This window comes from Lissotriton helveticus, chromosome 11 (genome assembly GCF_964261635.1).
Source record: "Lissotriton helveticus chromosome 11, aLisHel1.1, whole genome shotgun sequence".
In the NCBI taxonomy this organism is placed as follows: Eukaryota; Metazoa; Chordata; class Amphibia; order Caudata; family Salamandridae; genus Lissotriton; species Lissotriton helveticus.
The window spans coordinates 972,054,031-972,077,315 of NC_136072.1; the positions used below are offsets into that span (position 1 = coordinate 972,054,031).

At 44.2% G+C, this 23,285-nt stretch overlaps 1 protein-coding gene across 2 annotated transcripts in view; it reads right to left on the reverse strand.

The window, feature by feature from the left end:
- SEZ6L (seizure related 6 homolog like) overlaps positions 1-23,285 on the reverse strand; it is a 1,424,144-nt gene that overhangs the window by 166,958 nt on the left and 1,233,901 nt on the right. For both annotated transcript variants that reach the window (XM_078667320.1, XM_078667319.1), the window contains exon 13: positions 16,951-17,145. In XM_078667320.1, the coding sequence (XP_078523446.1) occupies positions 16,951-17,145 (195 nt within the window). The remainder of the gene's footprint in view (positions 1-16,950; positions 17,146-23,285) is intronic.

Below are 23,285 nucleotides of genomic sequence, written 5' to 3' on the forward strand. Positions count from 1 at the left end.
AAAGTCCAGCTGTCACTTATCCCAGACTAAAAAGAGACAGGCAGCGAACACCAAATCGGTAAAGGAAGCAAATGCCAACTTTCTTAAGGTACAAAAGGGGGTGGTGATGGACGGAGCATCTGAACCAATCAAACACTTACACCCAGTCAAAAGATCTGGGTTTGATCTGGCTATGTGCAAATCAGTCTGACCCTGTGCCTCATTGGAACAGTCCAGCCCGACCTGCCAAGCCATGCCTTCCCTGGACTGGAAACAAGCTTCAAAGGACCGGTTTCTGGCATTACAGCCGTCTTCAGCCCGGATTGCTTGAATCCAGTGGCAAAGTGAGCAAGGGACTCACATCTGAGCATACCCTGCCACACTTATGTCGGCCAAAGCGGTACAAAAGGGGGTGGTGATGGACGGAGCATCTGACCCAATCAAACACTCACACCCAGTCAAAAGATCTGGGTTTGATCCATCACCGTTCTTTAGCCCACTCTGCCACCCCAGTTCAGACATGGCTATATGCAAATCAGTCTGACCCTGTGCCTCATGGGAACAGTCCAGCCCGAACTGCCAAGCCATGCCTTCCCTGGACCGGAAACAAGCTTCTGAGGACCGGTTTCTGGCATTACAGACGTCATGGCTTGGCAGTTCGGGCTGGACTGTTCCCATGAGGCACAGGGTCAAGGCTGATTTGCATATTGCCATGTCTGACCTGGGGTGGTGTGGAGTGCAAAAAAACGATGGATTTAGGCCCGGATCTCTGTACTGGGGTGAATGTATGACATTGTTCTGCATTCCGTCCATCAAATGTTGTTTTGCATTTGTCACCCCGAGTGGGATGGGTATGCTCAGACGTGAGTCCCATTCTCTCCACACCACTGGAGTCAAGCTATCCTGGCTGAAGACGGCTGATAGCCAGAAACCGGTCCTAGGATGCTTGATTCTGGTCCAGGAAAGACATGGCTTGGCAGTTCGGGCTGGACTGTTCCCATGAGGCATAGGGTCAAGGCTGATTTGCATATTGCCATGTCTGACCTGGGGTGGTGTGGAGTGCAAAAAAATGATGGATTGAGGCCCAGATCTCTGTACTGGGGTGAATGTTTGACATTGTTCTGCATTCTGTCCATCAACTGTTGTTTTACATTTGTCACCCCGAGTGGGATGGGTATTCTCAGACGTGAGTCCCATGCTCTCCACACCACTGGAGTCAAGCTATCCTGGCTGAAGACGGCTGATAGCCAGAAACCGGTCCTAGGATGCTTTATTCCGGTCCAGGAAAGACATGGCTTGGCAGTTCAGTCTGGACTATTCCCATGAGGCACAGGGTCAAGGCTGATTTGCAGATTGCCATGTCTGACCTGGGGTGGTGTGGAGTGCAAAAAAACAATGGATTTAGGCCCAGATCTCTGTACTGGGGTGAATGTATGACATTGTTCTGCATTCTGTCCATCAACTGTTGTTTTGCATTTGTCACCCCGAGTGGGATGGGTATGCTCAGACGTGAGTCCCATGCTCTCCACACCACTGGAGTCAAGCTATCCTGGATGAAGACGGCTGATAGCCAGAAACCGGTCCTAGGATGCTTGATTCCGGTCCAGGAAAGACATGGCTTGGCAGTTCGGGCTGGACTGTTCCCATGAGGCACAGGGTCAAGGCTGATTTGCATATTGCCATGTCTGACCTGGGGTGGTGTGGAGTGCAAAAAAACGATGGATTTAGGCCCAGATCTCTGTACTGGGGTGAATGTATGACATTGTTCTGAATTCTGTCCATCAACTGTTGTTTTGCATTTGTCACCCCGAGTGGGATGGGTATGCTCAGACGTGAGTCCCATGCTCTCCACACCACTGGAGTCAAGCTATCCTGGCTGAAGAGGGCTGATTGCCAGAAACTGGTTCTACAATGCTTGATTCCGGGTCCAGGAAAGACATGGCTTGGCAGTTCAGGCTGGACTGTTCCTATGAGGCACAGGGTCAAGGCTGATTTGCATATTGCCGTGTCTGACCTGGGGTGGTGTGGAGTGTAAAAAAACGATGGATTTAGGCCCAGATCTCTGTACTGGGGTGAATGTATGACATTGTCCTGCATTCTGTCCTTCAACTGTTGTTTTACATTTGTCATCCCGAGTGGGATGGGTATGCTCAGACGTGAGTCCCATGCTCTCCACACCACTGGAGTCAAGCTATCCTGGCTGAAGACGGCTGATAGCCAGAAACCGGTCCTAGGATGCTTGATTCCGGTCCTGGAAAGACATGGCTTGGCAGTTCGGTCTGGACTGTTCCCATGAGGCACAGGGTCAAGGCTGATTTGCATATTGCCATGTCTGACCTGGGGTGGTGTGGAGTGCAAAAAAACAATGGATTTAGGCCCAGATCTCTGTACTGGGGTGAATGTATGACATTGTTCTGCATTCTGTCCATCAACTGTTGTTTTGCATTTGTCACCCCGAGTGGGATGGGTATGCTCAGACGTGAGTCCCATGCTCTCCACACCACTGGAGTCAAGCTATCCTGGATGAAGACGGCTGATAGCCAGAAACCGGTCCTAGGATGCTTGATTCCGGTCCAGGAAAGACATGGCTTGGCAGTTCGGGCTGGACTGTTCCCATGAGGCACAGGGTGAAGGCTGATTTGCATATTGCCATGTCTGACCTGTGGTGGTGTGGAGTGCAAAAAAACGATGGATTTAGGCCCAGATCTCTGTACTGGGGTGAATGTATGACATTGTTCTGCATTCTGTCCATTAACTGTTGTTTTGCATTTGTCACCCGGAGTGGGATGGGTATGCTCAGACGTGAGTCCCATGCTCTCCACACCACTGGAGTCAAGCTATCCCGGCTGAAGACGGCTGATAGCCAGTAACCGGTCATAGGATGCTTGATTCCGGTCCAGGAAAGACATGGCTTGGCAGTTCAGGCTGGACTGTTCCTATAAGGCACAGGGTCAAGGCTGATTTGCATATTGCCATGTCTGACCTGGGGTGGTGTGGAGTGTAAAAAAACGATGGATTTAGACCCAGATCTCTGTACTGGGGTGAATGTATGACATTGTTCTGCATTCTGTCCATCAACTGTTGTTTTGCATTTGTCACCCCGAGTGGGATGGGTATGCTCAGACGTGCGTCCCATGCTCTCCCCACCACTGGAGTCAAGCTATCCTGGCTGAAGACGGCTGATAGCCAGAAACTGGTCCTAGGATGCTTGATTAAGACTGAGACTATCTGTGCAGAAAGTATGGAGGGCACAGATATTCTGGGAATTAAGTTTTGTTCCACTACTAATTGTATGGTAATACTCCTGGTTTACCGTCCCCCAAGGACTCCCCCGGCCTTTATCCAGCCTTTCTTGGGATTGGTCCATGACCTACGAACAAGGTATGAGGGTCTCGTGGTTATGGGAGATTTCAATCTCCACTGGGAGGAGTCCCCCAAAGACGCAATGTCTACACAGCTAGAAGAGGCTATGACCTCGCTAGATCTAATCCAGAGGGTGACTGGCTCGACACATAAGAAATGCCACACATTGGACCTGATCTGGACTTCAGTCCCGATGCTGAGCCCTATTACTATTTCGCCCTGCATATGGTCAGATCACCACCTGTTGCAGGGTAGAATAGCATTTCCAGGGCAAAATATAGCCCCCCCCGCCGAGTGGCATGTTGTGAGAAGGTGGAATACAATTAACACTGACACATTGATCTCCACTTTAGAGAATCTACCCTCTCACTTTAACAGGCTATCAGTGGATGACGTTGAGACGGCTAGCCTCAAGTTGTCTCAAAAACTTCAAAGCGCCATTGATGCAGTGGCTCCTGCTCGTAGGGTAAAAATCAGAGATACGGGTAAAGGAGCACCCTGGTTTAATGACGAACTGAGGCTCCGAAAATGCTCCCTACGCCGGAGTGAGAGAGCCTGGCGCAAGGGATATGACCCCTGTACTCAAGCCATATATGCTAAAGAGTTCATCATTTACAAACAAGCAAGCAGAGCCAGGAAAGCTGAGTTTTACGAAGGAAGAATCGCGACAGCACCCAATCACCAGAAAGAAATCTTCAAGGTCCTGTCAGAACTGAGGAAAAAGAAGGAACAGCCCCCTCCTTCTCGCAAGAAGACTGCCAAAAATTCCAGTCATTCTTTACCACCAAGATAACAGATCTTCTGACAGAAATCGAGACCACTCCTAGACTAGACTGCCTGGGAGTCACCACAAGAACCGTCCCTAGAGCCACTCTGCCCCTAATCTCACTGCCCCTACTCACTAAGGAAACGGCGGAAACGGTGATTGGTCGAATCAAATCGGGCTCGCCGGCGGACCCGTGTCCTCCGAGGATTTACAAACTGGCCTGGCCGGGGCTGGAGGATGATATTCTATCACTCCTAAACACCTCTTTCACAACATGACAGGTTCCTTCTAATTTCAAGGAAGCCCGGCTGATCCCCCTCCTAAAAAAGGCAGGGGCAGATGTTAAGATTCTGAAAAACTACAGGCCCATCTCACAACTACCTTTTTTGGCAAAAATCATGGAGCAACATGTGTTGACCACTCTCTCACATCATCTTGAAAGCAACCTTCTGATGGAACACAACCAGGCTGGTTTCAGGGCCCACCATAGCACGGAATTGGTCATGCTTTCCGTGCTGGACGACCTGAGACTTAGAGCAAATAAAAAAAAAAACAGTATGCCCTGGTGCTGTTAGACCTCTCCGCGGCATTTGATACAGTCAAGCACGACCTACTGCTGTCCCGGATGTGGGACCTCGGCATCCAGGGCAACGCCCATGCCTGGCTGACATCGTTCCTTGGTGAACGGATTCAGACAGTGCAATTAGCTGATCGGGTGTCAGAGGCAGTGGCCATTACATATGGAGTCCCTCAGGGCTCAGCCTTGTCACCCCTACTGTTTAATGCCTACTTGCAACCCCTCATCTCAGCACTAAATCAGATGGACTGCAGCATATACAACTATGCCGATGATACCCAGATCATCATCGAAATTGACAATTCTCTGATGGCATATCAGAGAATGCAAAACATCTTGAAATTCACTGTTAATTGGATGACGGCCAACTCACAAAAAATAAATCCCGACAAGACCGAGGTGCTTGCAATCACGATGACATCTAGTCCATGGAATGACCTCCTCTGGCCTACGGAATTAGGGCCCTCCCCAGTACCAGCAGAAGCTGTGAAAAGCTTAGGCCTCTTTTTAGATGCCAAGCTCACTATGTCAGCCCAGGTCTCAGCCGTAGTGGGCACATGTGTTGGACTAATGAGACAACTGCGAAAACTCTCCCCCATTCTGACGATGGACACGCTCAGAAGAGCAGTATCTGCTCTGATCCTGGCACGTCTGGACTACGGCAACGTCCTGTATGTCGGTATCCAGCAACAGCTGCTGGTCAGACTTCAGACAGTCATGAATGACGCTGCCAGGTTGATCTTTAACAAACCCAGAAGGACTCATGCCACCCCCCTCCTTCTCAAGCTTCATTGGTTGCCGGTAAAACAGCGGGCTAAGTTCAAGGGCCTATGCATCACGCATAAAGCGTTGTACGGGCAAGGCCCTAAATACATCAAGGAACGCTTAGTCCCGTACGTTCCCAGTAGGAACCTACGTTCGGCAGATGCTGCACTTCTGATCTGCCCCAGGTTCAAACTATACACCCTGGGAGGGCGTACTTTCTCCTATACCATCCCCAGCGCTTGGAACAAACTCCCAGAAAGCCTACGCAAAGAAACAAGGCTACTACCCTTCAGGAAAAAACTAAAAACTGTGCTGTTTCAGGAGGCATGGGGCACTGTCTAATGCCCACCAAACAGAACCGTGCCCACCCTCTGCTAAGCGCTTAGAGACCCCTGGGTGATAAAGCGCTCTATAAATCCAAAATACAAATACAAAATACAAATTCTGGTCCAGGAAAGACATGGCTTGGCAGTTCGGGCTGGACTGTTCCTATGAGGCACAGGGTCAAGGCTGATTTGCTTATTGCCATGTCTGACCTGGGGTGGTGTGGAGTGCAAAAAAACAATGGATTTAGGCCCAGATCTCTGTACTGGGGTGAATGTATGACATTGTTCTGCATTCTGTCCATCAACTGTTGTTTTGCATTTGTCACCCCGAGTGGGATGGGTATGCTCAGACGTGAGTCCAATGCTCTCCACACCACTGGAGTCAAGCTATCCTGGCTGAAGACGGCTGATAGCCAGAAACTGGTCCTACGATGCTTGATTCCGGTCCAGGAAAGACATGGCTTGGCAGTTCGGGCTGGACTGTTCCCATGAGGCACAGGGTCAAGGCTGATTTGCATATTGCCATGTCTGACCTGGGGTGGTGTGGAGTGCAAAACAACGATGGATTTAGGCCCAGATCTCTGTACTGGGGTAAATGTATGACATTGTTCTGCATTCTGTCCATCAACTGTTGTTTTGCAACTTTCTAAAGGTGGCATTTGCTAAACAGTAACTTAAATTCAATTTCACCATATGTTCTGATTGTAAATTGTGAGTCCAGTGACACCAAAATTGAAAAATCTATCTCTTTAAATTGGGAATTACACTTAAAAGTTGATAAGGTAATCCCAATGTTGTCCTCCAGTAGAGATAGGCCTCACAGTAGTGAAAACTGAAATGCAGAGTTTTTCACTACCAAGACATGTAAAACTTAAAAGTACATGTCCTGCCTTTTAAAAACATTGGGGCATATTATCAAGCGGGTTTATCTCCGCTTTTTTGGCTTTAAAAGCCAAGAAAGCGGAGATAAAATTATCTCCCTATTACCTAGCTGTCGCTAACACCAGTTAGCGACAGCTAGTAGGAGATAGCGACCATCTTGGGCCCCACTTTGCATGTCAGTGATATTTATCACTAATGACATGCAAAGTGGGCGTGCCAAGATGTCAGCGACTGGAAACAGTCGCTAACATCGCTATCTCCTATTACCAACTTTTGGAGATATTCGCGCTAAGCGCGAATATCTCCAAAAGCTAACACCTGCCCTGAGCAGTTCTTAGCCATGTTATCCAATGGGAGGTGGATAACATGGCTAAGAGCATTAGCTCGGTAATGCATGAATATCGCTGACTTTTCAGCGATATTCATGCATTGCGGCCGTTTTTTATCGCATTTGCGATAAACCTTGGTAATACCAAAGTTTATCTGCGATAAAAATCGCCGCAGCTCAGCGGTAAAATTTTGTCTCTAACCAAGCAATAGCGATAATTATTGCTATTGCTTGGTAATATGCCCCATTGTACCCTGCCCTGTGGGTCATACAGCCCTACCTGAGGGGTGGCTTATAGGTATAAAAAGAAAAGGTTTAGGCCTGGCAAGAGGTTTACTTTGCAAGGTTGAAATGGCAGTGTAAAATAGATATAGGCTCTGCAATGGCAGGCCTGAACCATGGTTTGAGGGCTTCTTAAGTGGTTGGCACAATGAGTGCTACAAGCCCACCAGAAGCATTTAACTTACAGGCCATGGGCACATGCAGTGCACTTCACATCTACGTAATAGTAAATTAAATATGGCAATGAGGTTAAGTAGAAATGTATGTGTTTAGGGAAGAGAGCACAAGCACTTTAGCACTGGTCAGCAGTGGTAAAGTGAGCAGAGTCCTAAAGCCAGCAAATATTAGGTCAGAACATTGGAGGGAGGCAGGTAGGCAAAAAGTTAGTAGAATACCGCCCTAAGGCTGCCAGGTCTAACAGTATGTAACTTTTTTCACTATGGAAAGATGGAATTCACGTTTTGTTGAAATGTTTTTTTTTCTCCCGTCACAGAATGATGGACAGCAACACTTCATTTTTTTTTAATCTGTTACAGACATCTTTCTTTTACTGTCGTCTGAATTTATATACAGGAGATAGCACTTCCTGATATTCAAGTAATCATGCACACTTGTTTAACATGAATTGAATGTAATTATCCCGTAGCAAAAAATACGGTCTTTATTAAACCTTTCTATATTTAGAAGCATTTTGACATCCTGATTCATATTCACACCCAAAAGAAACCCTGCTCCTTTAACAAACAAAAATGTTCTACACCCCTCCCTCAGGTGTGACTATAAATCACCACCTCTACCCAGAAACATCATGTTTTCCCATCTCCACTGGGAAATGCTTCCCTTGGGCATCCTGTCATTGAATGGGAGTCATTGCTTAGATTTAGGCCCTTAGAAGTTTGTTTCTGATGTGGATTGTTTTCCTGCTTTTGCTGGCAACTGGGCCCCCACTAGATTTGGGTCTTCAGTTCTGCTGGAAGTCTGTGTACTCTGTCCTCCCTGTTGGACTGATTAGGGATTGTGTGCTGCTTGTTCCGTTATTATGGCTGCCTTCCCCTGTTTCCCTGATGGGTTGGAGCCCAGGTTGTGATTTCTCTCCTTGATGTTACTGTGGACCTCTGAAATGCGTATGGAGTCAACCTCCAAGCGACAGGAAGAGGCCCCTACAACCTTTGCTTCCAGCTGGGAATAGGGGTGCAATGTACCTGCCGGTTGTGAGGAAATAGGACTCCTTATCTCATGTATAGGTGACTACAACCTCTTTTTGCTTCCTGAGTTGCTATGATGTTGTGCTAGACATAAGCCATTCAAGATACAGTTTTAAGATGTAAGGGGTCATTAAGCAATTCAATTCATAAAGCTTTATTCGGAACGTTAAAAAACATGTCCATAAAAGCACATACATTTACAGATACAAGCATTTCTTTAAAAAGAAGAAAAGAAAAACATATGATACATATATTATCCAGAGGGGGATGGAATAAATATTTAAAAAAGCTTAAAAACACATGCTTTTCCTTGCGCTAATTGATTTAAGCAAAAATGTGGCAGTAAAAAAGCAAATGTCCTGGTTGTGCAAATTAAAAAGCAGTTTCATAGAGTCCGTGATTGTTCTCACTCCAAATCTTTTCAACATTGGCTTTAAATAAAGTTTCCGTAATTCACTATACAATTTGCATGATAAAAGAAAGTGCTTAGTGCTCTGTTCCGTTTCATTATCACAAGCACAGGGTCCTGTGGGACGCAATTTAATATCTGGGCACGCAACAAGATAATGTACTGTTCCCATCCTCATTCTGGTTAGTACAAACTGATGCGAAACTCTGGTTACCTGTGACAAGTACGGATGAAATCCAATAAAATCATTCATGCTATTGTACAGTATACATGTGGATAATTTAGAATCCTCAAGACAATGCCTTTCATTGCAATGATTCAAGAAAGTTATTTTCATATTTAATTTGGAGATATCGGAGGTACTGTAAGGATCATTGATCACATTAAGTCCATAGATCTTTAGGAAGCATTCAATAATGTATCTAATCCACGGGATTTTAAGATGCTGGTCCAAAGAAAGGCAATCCTCAATAATAGCTCTATTCAATGAGGTGCCATCGCTCAACCAAATAGAGCGCCACAATAATAGTGGTCTCAATAAAATCATGTCATTTAAAGGTTGAGACCCTGTTTCCTTGTGAACCAAGGAGTTGGAGGTAGATTTGGGTAAACACAGGAGTCTTTTCAGGAAGTTATTCTCTTCTACCTGAAGGCTCCCTGCTGGTGACACACCCCATACACCTGCCCCATAAAGGGCTACAGAAAGACATCTAGATTGATAGATTTTTAACATGTCTTTGATGCGTCTACTCCCCAGCTTCTTGGCAAATACAAAAACCCCATTAGCGCTCCTGATCATCTTTGTTTTAACAGATTTATGTTCGATATCCCATCGACCATTATTCGAAAAATTAATTCCCAGGTAGCAGAAGTTTTCAACTTTTTGGACTGGTTCACCATCAATAAAAAAATGGGATTTCTTTTTCAGTTTAGCTCGTCCAGGCCCGCACTCCATCACATATGTTTTGGATTTATTAATCACCAGTTTCCTATCTTTGATGAACTGCACAAAGCTGTCCATCAAACGTTGAAGACCTAAGTGGGTCCTAGACAGTAACACGGCGTCATCCGCATAGAGTAACACGGGTATGTTAAGATTGTTAACTCTAGGGGTATCCGCCGTGACTGTCTGCAGGACAGAATCCATCTCATTTATGAAGAGGGTGAAAAGCAGGGGTGCTAGAACACACCCCTGTCTAATTCCCCTCCCGATCCTGAACTTAGTCGTACACTCCCCATTAGGTCCATATCGGACGCTGGTACTAAGCTTTTCGTATAGGCGGGCTAGGAAATAAATAATACCTTTGGGAGCCCCCATTTCTATCAGTTTGGCCCATAGTATAGCGTGGTCTACCATATCAAAAGCGCTGCTTAGGTCAGCAAAACATAAGTAAAGCGACCCTTGTTTGGCCTGGGTATATTTCCCTACCAAAAGCTCTAAATTCAGACACTGCTCAATGGTGCCACGCCCTTTTCGGAACCCATACTGACAATTAGTTAAAATCTCATTTGTTTCTGCCCATTCCTCTAATCTTACTAAGAGGACCCGACTCATAATTTTGACAGATGAGTCCAGTAAAGATATTGGTCGGTAATTCTTGGCATCTGCCCGGTCACCTTTTTTATAAATAGGAACAATTATTGATTCCTCCCAAGTAGACGGTATTTTACAACAAATAGCTGCATTGAAGATTTTCGCCAACAATGGACCCCAAATCTCCGGTGCAGTCTTGTACACGTCTATGGGTACTCCATCGGGACCCTGGGCCTTACCTCCCTTACTGGCTCTAATACTGACCATAACCTCATCAATGGTGATGTTTAAGGCTGTAATAGGCCAGCCTTCTCCATTGGGGACAGGTCTATTACTCGTATCAAAAATAATAGAAAAATGTTGGATCCAAGATTCCATACTCACGTTAGATGTGAGTTCTGGAACCTTTTCATCTATTAGGAATTGGCTATTTACCGTAGACCAAAACAGAGTGCAATTCTTCAATTCTGCTGCTTGGTTCAGATTGTCCCATGCTTCCTGCTGTAATTCGGTTTTTCTACGTTTAAGGATCAAATTATAATCCTGCCTAAGATTAATCACCGTGCTCCTATCTCTTGGTTTAACTGCCAAGGCATTTTTAAGATTCCTTCGGGCAATAGTGCACGCATGATCAAACCACCCCCTTTTATATCTATCATTGTGACCAACCTTTTTGGTAAACTTCTTATTGATGGTTGAATTGATTCTATCAAAGTGGACAATACTGTCGACCGAGGTGTCATCCTGTTCTAGAATTGCCGTAATATCTATTAGACAACTTGTGATGATGGCCTCAGATGTTATATCCGCTTTGTCTCCCTTCCACCTCAGCCTATGGCCATTCCGCCTATGAGGTACAATATTAACAATACTACCTTGTTCACATATAGGGACACGGTTCCATATTATTACATCAGTAGTTAAACAGTTATGATCACTTAGCATGACATCAACCACCTTGATCACAGAGCATAACGGGGTAAGGGTTGAGGACTTGCATATAAAATCAATAATAGTGTTAGCGCCCCTTCCTTTAAAAGTCGGTATGTTCACGCCCTCATCATTTTTGGCATTATCCATAATTTCCATATCATGGTCTATCAAGAAGTTATTCAGGGTTTCTCCATAGGAGTGATGGGGAAAGTGGACTTCAGCATCCCCCAGACGATTATACACCCCACATAACTTCTGAGATGATAATGGGCATACTGAGACATTAAAATCCCCCACAAAAATAAATTCAAAAACACCATTAAAATTGTTGACACAATTGGTCAATGCCCTATCTAGCTCATTAATAACAACATGTCTAGTGCCATCAAATATGTTATTGTAGAAATTAATTAAAAGTATATTTCTACCCGCTTCTTGCGCTAGCCATAAAATTTGTGAATGGTCCCCCACTTTAACATATTTTTTCACCAGAATAGGCAACTTTACTGAAATCAGCATCAACAACCCTCCTTTAGCTCTACCATGGGTTGAGGCCAAGGCAGGAAGTTCATAGGATACAAAGCCATCAATGCCCTTAAAGTTTTTACACCAGGTTTCCTGAAGGCAAATGATGTCAAATAAATTCACAAAATCTACCCATCCCAACATATCCTCCTTGGCCACTAGGCCTGCAATATTCCAACTGTCAATGTGGCAAGTTATTCTATCACTCTCATGGCTAATAATAAGCGGTTCATCACTAGGTATGGACATGTTATCCTCTAGATTAAAAAGCTCTATGTTATACATTGTATTTGAGACATCTCCCCCTACTAATGTACACTCTTCAATCACGTTATCATCTGGTTCATTCGCATGGGTAACTACTGTTCCGCAATTATTACTAGGTACATCACCCCGGAAGGGGTCAGTCTCATGTCAATCATTCTGATCCAGAAAACTCAACGACTGATACCTATTCTGAATAGGGACTTGGTAGACCATCCCATTGACAGGCGGAGGGATGATACCATAGTTGGTAAGAGGATTGGGGGAGTAAGCTACAAATTTGTTCCCCAAATTGTTCCCACCTATCGCAGAACTCATCGCATGCATCAGCGGGGTAAATGTGCCATCATGGAAACCAGAACGGGGATTAGGCAACACAGGTCTATTTACAAAGGGTGGACAGGTGAAGTTACTTGTTACCCCCTCCCCGCAATCAACAGAGGGTGGCCTGCTAAGATGGTTATAAAAGTAGCCCAGAGGTCTAGCAACTACATCTGTCTCTGACTGCGTGAGTGAAGCTGCTCTAAGGAGAACAGTCGCAACGTGTTGCGGATGTTTAAAATTGATAATCACGCAGTCCCCCCCACATGTTTTTCTTGTATTACCAATCCAATTGACTCTTCTGATCGAAACAATTTGATCAGAGTAGCCAACTGGAAAACCACAGTGGCGGTTTAACCAGGAAATTGTTTTATTCTTCAAAGATTCCGCTGACTCCTGGGTAATGGGGACCTGGGTTAAAATCGGAACATTAGTAAGTACCACTACATAAGGTACACATTCAGGTGGAAGGTCAACTGGGCGCCTACATATCCGCATGGGTACACCATTCGTTCCCCTTGTTACAGCGGGCAGGGATAAACCAGCTGGTACCGGGGCTGCCCTTACACTATTTGGGGCCGGTATAGGTCTAACATTATTCTGTAAAATACCCGACCCTGAGCTTGAGCTTGAGCTTGTCGACCCAACGCTTAATTGCTGTAAAGGTCGGCCTGCCTCCTGAGCTATCATATGGCTAGGTATAGGTGGCTCATTGGGCTGTTGTTTCCTAGTATTAGAGGACGGGGCACTATTAGTAGGTCGTAATTGTGGTAGCGCCCTGTTAGTAGTAGATACAGTGGTTGCACACGTCGGCATTTTGAAGATAGATATAGATTTTTCCAATTCGCCGGCATGCTGATCCACCGCAGCCCTTAATCTTACTACTTCTGCCTGCAGATCATCGATTTTAGTTAACAGGGGGTCTACTACCCTATTAAATTTATCGTAAATACTACTCAGTAACAGGTCTATTTGGTCAGGCATAATAGAAACAAAATTGTCATTTGATAATGCCCCCATTTCATCGGCACTCTCCTTATGTAAGGCATCTTTTCTATTCTTTCTGTTAGAGTTATTTCCCCGCTTAGGTGCCATTTTCTTACAGGCACGCATATATTTAGTAGCCCTAACAGATGGTTGTGGTGTACCTTCGGGGTTCTCACTTGGATCATTTTCCGCCCTGATTGAAATATCTAATGCCGTGGTTAAATCAACATCAATATTATCATGCTCCGCTAATGCAACAGTCTCGCTGACAATGTCAGTATCCGCAATAACTGCATTATTTACATCTGTTGATGGAATCGATGAAAGGTCTGGAACAATACTTTTCCCCAATGATTTCCTTCTGTCACAATTGATTCTAGACACTACTTTCAGCAAATAGTTATCGGGTAAAGTAGTTTGGACAGACATTTTAGGGTTGATCAGGTGCCTCAAATAAATGATATTCAATAAAAACAAAGTTTCATATGTAGTAATCACCTACGGGTTCTCAACGGTCAAGCCAAGGGGGATGGCCCGGCCCGTCCTCGTTCGTCCCCGGATGGCCACAGACGGCCCGCCCTCTGCCCGGGCTCTGCCCGGCGACGCCTGCGCGCGTCCCGCGACACGGGGGACTGTGCCGGCTTTAAACGCCTCCTGGCGCTGCTGGCTGCGTGGTTTGGTTGACGTCGCGCCGCTAGGGCTGCCAGGAGTTGATGTCCCGGGGCGGCGACGACGTTATGGCTGCCTCCGAATGACTCTCGGCGGTGGCGGCGTCAGGAGCACCCAGGTAAGCCCCTACAGAGTTCTTAGTGTTTATTTACAAGATAACAGCGCCTGCACTGTTAATACTGTTGATGTCTTGCGTACAGACAGCTCCAGTTGGTGCTTCTCAAAAGACTAGAAACGAAGAATGCAGCGTTTGTGAACCTCTCAACTCAATTGGAATATCATTAAGCATTTGATGGTGTAGGAAGCCAGTATAAATTCACAAGGCTTGCACCGTGCTAAAATTCCAGTTCCCCTATCTGGTTTAGAGGTGGGCGAACCAGTAGGTTTATGACAGTGGGGCCCCAGCTTTCTCTGCCATCAGAAATGTATGTTCTGTTAGCCCAATTGCTTGTCCCATTTCTGTGTTAATATACAGGCCATGGTTAACCTGTACAGGAATATCTAGCAATGGTCCTCGTGCATGGGTAGACAACCCTCTGCATGTCAGGGTTATGGCAGGGTTATAGCTTTTTGTGTCTTTGGCAATTTATTCCTGCAAATGGAAAAAAAATGCTAGCTTCTATAACATGGCAGTCAGCCAGTCTTTCAGATGAGAAAAAAAATGTTGTTGCTGCATTGGTGTGAGAACATGCGCCGCAACAAACCAGCTCTGTAATTTTAGAGGGAGGTCATCCGCCTTGGAGGGTTCATAGGAGTGCATTCATCTTCAATAGCAAGTTGGCAGCCCACCTGCTGAGCTCTAAATGGCCTCATTATATTTTCAGTCTCTGAAGCAAAACAAAGTACAAATAACTTTATAAAACATAGGCAAACTGATGGGAGTTGTACCAGTCAAAAAATATATGAAATTTATGAAAATCCTTTAAGTACAAGATTTACATGTATAGTATCAAATGAACTCTTTGAATTGTTTGGGCGTATGTCAGGTACAAATATATTAATCCTTTGCACTAAATTATAGCTTTGCATCTGTGAACTCATTTTTAAAAAGTACTTAATGTAGGGGTTCAACTCATAGGCTTATCTTTCTGATTCAATTTTATGATTGACATAGTAATGACGGATTGAAGCTTTTGTCTGTGCAATGATCCTGTCAATGTGTGCAAGGAGGTTTACAGCCAGAAAATTACAGGCTGGACAGGCCTTTTCTTCCACAGGGCATTTTACCAGTGGGCGGGAGCCCTCGGCGCCCAGATTTGAAAGCCACACGCCATTTCTAGTGCATCTGCCACTTTCCCCAGCTCCCAAAGGATAATTGCAACAGGTACGGGAAGGTTTCAAGAGAGAGGGAGAGCGAGAGAGAGAGAGAGAGAGGGAGAGCGAGAGAGAGAGAGAGAGAGAGAGAGAGAGAGAGAGAGAGAGAGAGAGAGAGAGAGCCAATGATAGGGGGAAAATGAATAGTGGATAGGTGGAAAGAGAGCAATATCACAAGTAGACGAAGGCGGCATGGCTGGTTTGAGCATTTCTGCCAAGGCTGACTTCAGTTCCCCACTGCTGCCCTGGACAATAAACATATTGCAACAACTAATGCAGTTACATTAACAGCAAAAAAACAGTATCCCATCTGTCTATTTCACGATGTGAAATGACAAACTCGAGTGCCAATGGAAAAGAAAGGTGACGTCAACTACTTAAATCAAGAAACATTGTTTTCCAAAGTAAACTTTACTTAAAAATATGAAAAATCATTTTTTTAATGATATACATTAAGATAATTGCATGTATATAAGGATGGAGACAGGCTACACATTGGCCTTCAGTCAGGATTCAGACCCGCCGAAGGCAAGGAATCCCTAGTATTACTAGATATACTTGCAAACCTCTATGATGACCACCAGGCCTCTACCTCACCCTGCCCATTCAACATGTAGTATAAAAACTATTGCATTTGTCTACAAACCTTAGGGAACTCAGTTCGACCTTGGAGTGAATCCAACAATTTCTCAATGAGCGAAGTGAGCATAAAAGAAGAGGTTCAGTCAAATCCTTTTGTTGGGTGTGAGTTGGGGTCCTTCAAAGGTAAGCTCAATCACAGTCAAGAAAATAATTGAACATCACCAGCTAAGGGGCCAGATCTACATTGACGAAAAACAATGACATCTACACCGCTTACAACGTCGCAGTGTGGCAATGGAGAAGCCTCCTGCAGAAATTAAAGTTACTGAGGAATCTATGCTACCATTGCCTTTTTTGGGATTATACATTTTCACCTTTATCAGACTAATGTCCCATGACTTGCAGGGCAGCTTTTGATTTCTAAGCCAGTTCTGAGCATGTACATTAGTTATAAAACTCTTTAATGGGTGAATCCCTGGAAAAGAGGGCTAGGAACTGTATTTTGTTGAGAGAGATTTCCTCTTGCTATATAGTCCCTTAGTGAGTGTTATGTAACTACACAATAGACGGAAAATATTGAATATCAACCTTTTTACTATGAATGCTCAGCCACGGCCCATGCAGGTAAGCACGGTGGGGTGAAGGGGCGGGATGGGGGAGGATTTGACAGACAACCTTGTGGGAAAATTAAATAAATAATCAATTTTCCCTTGTCGTCTGTCGAAATACTCCCCCCCGAATCCGGCCCCACCGCCCTACCGCTCTTACCTGCATGGGCCGCGGCTGCAAATACTATTGATAATAAAGTTAAAACAAATGCTAGTAAACCATACATAAGTTGGACCCATGAAGTTATAAAATGCACATATACTCAGTATCTTCTTATTTTCTGTCAACTGATGCTCAAACACACATTGCTTCAGAAAAATAATTGTTTACCTTTACACATGGGCAGTGGTCCACTCCAGTGGGATGGTTGTCCCAAGATGCATTTAATAGTAACTTCTCCCATAAGCTCAAAGCCCTCATAGCACATGAATGTGAGGGACTCCCCCGGCAGATAAAGTCTCTTGTAAAGGATTTGGTAGCCATTTTCAGGTAACCCAGGATTGTCGCACGCAAGTGATTCTTCAGCTGCAAAAACATACATCCGTAAACTTTTCATATGTGACAGTCAACTAAAGTGCTGCTGTAAGGGCATATTTAATAAATATTTGTTCACCCTAAAGTCAGATAAAAAGATCGCTTGTTACCAAAATGTACCTGATATTATTACATTGTGTGAAATAATAGCAATTGTAGTTAGCATACTGCCATTACAATGTTGAAGATTTGCTTCACTTTTATACCATGCAAATACCCTGTATAGAATCCACCCGACCTTTATACACTATGGCTTAAATTACAAGTTGCATGGTACAATTGCCAGCATAAATCTGTGACTCTAGACCCTGTAAATGCAGTACAGCACCTTCATTTTGTAATTATGAGAATTTTTTTACCAAAATGAGGAATAACATTCAGAACCGGAATTACTTGGCCTTTTCTGCCTGCGGTTTTCCCATTCTAGGGACAATTCTGATTGTATTTACCATCTGTACTAGGTGGTACAAGTGGGATGGGGACCTATGTCAGTGGGAGGGGCAGGCTGTGTGCTGGCGGGGGGCAGAGGGGAGTGATGCTCACTCAAGCCGTAGAATGCCAGTCATGTCCTTGCATTTGCAGTCCCTGTCCAATCTGCATGTGAAATGTACTAGCCGGATTTCCAGCCAGTAAAAAAGAGTCCAGTGTTTCTGCACCTAGGAGCTCTGGGAGCGGAAACACAATGGTAGTTGTGAACGCGTAGGTTAGTGGTAACGCGCATGCGTAAACTGCTTCACCTCACTCTCTCTCAATGGGGCCTAGTAAACTCTAAAACCCATTTGTAATCTATAGTCAAGAACATCACATTACATTTTTAAAGACCTGGTGGTAATAATAAATCACCACTTTTAACAGCAGACAATGCAAGATAAAATATCGATTAAAGTTTAAAAAGATTGTTCCACTGAAAGAACATTTATGGCTCATGCTCTAGTTCCACAGGGTGCATGATGCCATTTGAAAGTACATGCAAACAGAAACAAGGGCAATCTTCTTCATAAAATATTCCCAAACCATAATCATGCAAAAGAGAAAAGATTATAGAACGGTTGCTTATTAAACCTGGAGTTTTCTGTGGAGATTTGCTTGTGTCATTGTGCGCTTGTTTACCCTTGGCCCTCCTAACAGCAAGGACACAGCACAAGGACAAAGGAAGGAAAGTGCATGTATTGCTTTTGTATTCAGTGGAAAGGATTTAAATCACCTTTAATAAGATTCTTAATTTTAGAGCACACGGTTGTGGCATTAGCAGGTGACAAAAAGTAATGCTGTGGCCAACGGGGTGACTCTCTGGCCACATTGGACATGCTTTTTTTATTTTTCGAGTTTTGTATAGCACAGATATTTCTGAAGTGTCAGTTGTTGTTATATATGGTGGTAGAAAGCTCCGCGCTACAGAGAACCTCTCACTTCCCTTTGAGGTCAAACATACTATGGATATAGGCAATAACCCACTCAGGTGATTAGAAGGAACAATTATTGTCATGTTGGTCAGTTATGATGGGGCCTGAAAATAAAGGCACAGATGCATCAGGAAGAAAATCTTAAATAAGCAAAGGCTTGTATTGGGAGTTAGCAGTTTGGCCACTTGATAGCAATTTTCAGCAAGTCAATGCAAAGTTTTGAATTTTTTGCAGGTAAGGGAAGAAACTGTCAGGATAAGACATTACAGTGGCCCAGCCACCTTCACATAAGAGAGCTCAATGGTAATATCATAGCCAAGAGAGAGGAACAGATGTTTTTTAGGATGGGTATTTGACAGTTATACATGTTAACTAACATGATCAATTTGTTTGCTTGGTTTGAGGTTTTTAGAAGATGATTTCTGAGGGATGACGTTAGTCACCAGAATGAGAGAGAGACTGGTAGATGAATTAAGCACAACTATCTGTGAGAATCCGCTCTCAGTACCATAGGATTTATTTCTCATTTGTACAGGTTTGTATATATAGTTTGGTACAGTCCATGTAGGAACTCTATAAAATATCATGGTTAGTGTTAGAAAATTCCACTTTTTGCATGATCACCTCCAGTTGTTGGACTGAGGCTGCTGGTTTTTCGACTTTTGCACTGGGGCCCTGCTACAAGGCCCCAGTGCATGTACTCTGACACCCTAAAACATTAGTACAATTGGCTTATCCCCGATCGGCATATTTAAATTGCCCATACGTTCCTAGTATAGTATACCCTGTATGCCCAGGGCCTGTAAGTTAAATGTCCCTAGTGGACAGCAGCACTTAATGTGTCACCACTAAAGTGACAAGGTAAAGCATGAATCTAAGCCTGCCATTTCAACCTGTTAATATCACCCTTTTAACAGGCACAGACCTCCCTTTTAATAGTAGCAATTCACACCTGAAGTGGGCCTTACCAGCCATATGGCATGGTGCGTAGCATATAAAATAAGAAATATCTATTTAGTGTTTTCTCAAGCCATTACAGTGACAAAGGCGCCAAGCCCTATTTTCACTGTGGCATGGCTGGCTGTGCCATGGGAAACACCAGGTTACTTTATTTCACTACTTAAGCTATCTTCAGATTGGCAATAGCTAGAAAAATACTGCAAACATTCATTTTTATAGTTAAGCAAAATCGATCTTAATGCTGAAGTCGAATTTTGACTAACTATTTCAGAAATAGTGACTATAGAAAGTCACAATTTTCTGGCCTCAAGCCTTTTGTAGCCTTTTCAAAGTTAAAGCTGAACTGTCTCCTGGAAGCCTGCTAGCACTCTCCAAAGACGTGTGAATGGCTCCCAGTAAGAGATACAAAAGGGCCTTGGGTGGGAGGAGGTGAAACTATCCCTGACAGGATAAACTGGGGGGTGTGTGCACCAACTGCACATGTTACACAAAGGGGCATTCTCTGTCACAGGCAGATGTAACTCACACCTAAGCCTGCCCTTTTCCAGGTAGTCAGGCTGGCACCAATCCCACTGGGAGGAAAACTGTTTCACAACAGGTTTGCAGAGGGCGTTTCTCATTTCCCCAGACACACCTCAGGGGTGTGCTCAGAGCTCTGCCAAGGGGGCAAATGCTTCTGCCATGTTGGATTTTGAGAGAGCAGGGCACTGTTTGAGTGTTTAGAATCAAACCCCCAGGACATGCTGTCAAAGTGATTGGTATTGCCCCATGGAACTTTTTCCCTATTGGTATGAAAGTCTCCCCCCACCTACAAGCTAATTTCAGGCACACATATTAACCCCTGGATACTTTCTTCAGAACACATTTGGACATGTGAAAGATAGGAGAAAGACTGAGCCTGCTGTTGATCCTGTGGAGAGAAACCCTAAGTGCTGTGCGTGCTTCCATTTGTAACTAGAGCAGATGAGTGGACTCCAAGGGTTATTTGGCTGACTTCCTGTTAGGCTGCAGGGCTGCAAGAAGCCTACATTTTCCAAGAACCCAGCTGACCATTTCCAACTAGATTTGCCCTGGTCCCTGCTGGTAGCTTTTGGGAGAGTGAGTCCTAACCCGCAAGTGGTGCCCACAAGTATCTGGACCACTTGGCTGGTGTAAGAGTGTACTCTCCTTAACTGAAAACCTGTAACACTGGACACTTGGAAACAAATCAATGGAGAGCAAGATTGATGCCGAAGCTGCAGCCGCCAACATCGCATTACAGGTAGGACTCAGCTCACCCGTTTTTCCTTGCTGACTTATGGAAAAAGCTTTCCAAACCTGAAAGTAGAGGCCAATGTCAAACAGCATCCCACCACCAATGAGAACTTCCTGGATACAGATTTCAGACTTCGCCCACTTGGAGCTTTTCTGCCATCAACACTGACTGCACCAAGTTTCCAGTTGAACAGAGGCTCCCATCGAGTCCTGCCATCATCGAGCCCTCCTCCGGATGCACCCTGCAGCCTGACCTGCGGACAATCAATTGAGGGGAACTTTCCTCCAGAAAATGTACTAAATTAGAATACACAATTTCCAGTGTGACAAACCTGGTCCTTGTAACCAACCGGCAGTAACTCTTGGTCTACCTTAACTTTTGACTTAGAGCCTGTCTTGGGCGACCAGATAACTGCAATTGGTGCTTTGAGTTTTTGGGTATTATTTTGACTTAAAAAATCTAGGAATCACATCTCCAGTTCCCTTCATCTAATCTTTGTCCTTTTGGTGGCTATTTTTTCATTACATGTTACTCTGTTTTTATAAATTGGAGTGGAACTTTTATTGGTAAGTGTATTCTGCTTTATAACTGTTTTGGTTCTGATAAATGATTTACACATTTCTCCCAAGTTAAGCCTGCCTCCTCTATGCTGTGGCTACCAAGGGTTGAGATTGGGTTTAATATTGAGATCTAACTTGGCCTGGTATGGAATTGTGAAATTACTTTATGAAAACACACAGCTCCTCCAACTAATAATCCAAATTCTCACAGTTCTGTTTTATTTTCCAGAAAGGTGAAATAAACATTATGGATTGTTTAAGTAGAGGCGAGTCCAGACAGACAACAAAGGGGAAGAGAAGTGGTATTTGCAGATGCAACTTTACAATAAGATTTAAGTTACAATATTTTCCCACTTTAGACCATGCAAAATGATTGTCCCTTACATTCTATAAGCCAGGAGAGCAGAGCATCGTGATTAACCACATCAAACACAAATGGGAGTCTTATGAGCAGAAGCACTATTTCCACCATCGCTTTGACACTTTTAGAATCATATGAAAGTTTTAGTAGGATTTTCCTATGTAATTCCTTTACTTACTTGACCCTGCTCTGGTCATTTTTTTATTTAGGCTCAGAGACGTTTTAAGGCATGGGCAAAGCGGCCTCTTGCCCAGGGCCCCACCCAGCCTTTTAGGGGGCCCCCTGATAGAGCCAGATCCGTTCTTGTACTGATGACCTTGAATAAGTATTGGACAGTTTGTTGCAAAAAGCATTTTCCTTTAATTAATTTTAAATGTGGGTAATATGTGAGAGTTTATTACAGACATTTTTCAGACAAATGGTTCGTTTATGTTTCATGCAATGCCCATAATAAACGTTTCTCTTAGATCAATATGGGACCTCACATATGAGAAATGGGAGGGGGTCACAGAGATTATTTGTAGTAATATTATGGAGCTGCTGCTATGTTACAATACTGAAAACACACATTATCTCTGAATATTAGATGTAAATACATTTAGAATTTGGACGAATGTGCGTGTGCACTGTCAGTGACCTGGCCAAGGTGGCTATCAAAGAGCTTAAACTGGATAATAAAATCAAAGTGTTCCGAACAGGGGCCCCCAAAATACGTTTGGCCCAGGGCCCCCAGACTGTGTTTGAGGTAAACAACATTAATTTATTTTGATTGGGGGTTTAGGGTAGTGTTACTTTGCAGTGAATGAGAGGAATGATAGTGCCTGTTAAATAACTGAATGTCCTATTAATGCTGATAGAGAAGGGCATTTTGTATGAAAGATAGATCAAACTGGGTAATAAACGATGTCCACACCTCCCAATCACTGGCATGTACAAGTATATGGAGAGAGGGACTGTGTTGCTGGACTTGGTTTCCACTGCCACCAACTTCTTCATGAACAATATGCTGTTCTTGCTTTCGAGTGCAAGGCCTCTAGTTTGCAGTAAACAGTATTGCTTGCCACACACCGGCCTTTTAAAGATCTTCCCTCCTGCTTTCCCAAATCTTCAAGTTGAAGTCCACAGGTGCTCACATAGTTCATAATAGCATTGGGTTGGAATGAAAAGAGAAATTGATTTTAACTATTTTTGATGATCTGAGTTTTAGTGTAATCCTCTAACACCTATTGGTCATTTGTTAGTTCTGAAAGGCTGTCAGCAAAGTTCCTCTTAAAATGCAAATAAATCCTGAGTTTTGCTGAGGAATAGCGGCAATGCTTTCCACAAACTGATGCCGCATAAAGCACAGGCTTGCCTTTGTTAGGACCTGTATGACATGTATTGAAACCACCGGATTTTGCCATGGTGCTGCTGAGCGGATCGAAGATCTAGGCGGGTGACTATGGGCCATATTATCAAGAAAGGGCGATATATTATCGCCGCTTTTATCGGCAGGAATCTGCAGCTAAAGCGGGGTTAATGGGCTTGGTAATATGCCCTTGTGAATTCCCATAGAAGCCCAGGTTAACACCAGAACTTGGGCTTCTATGGGA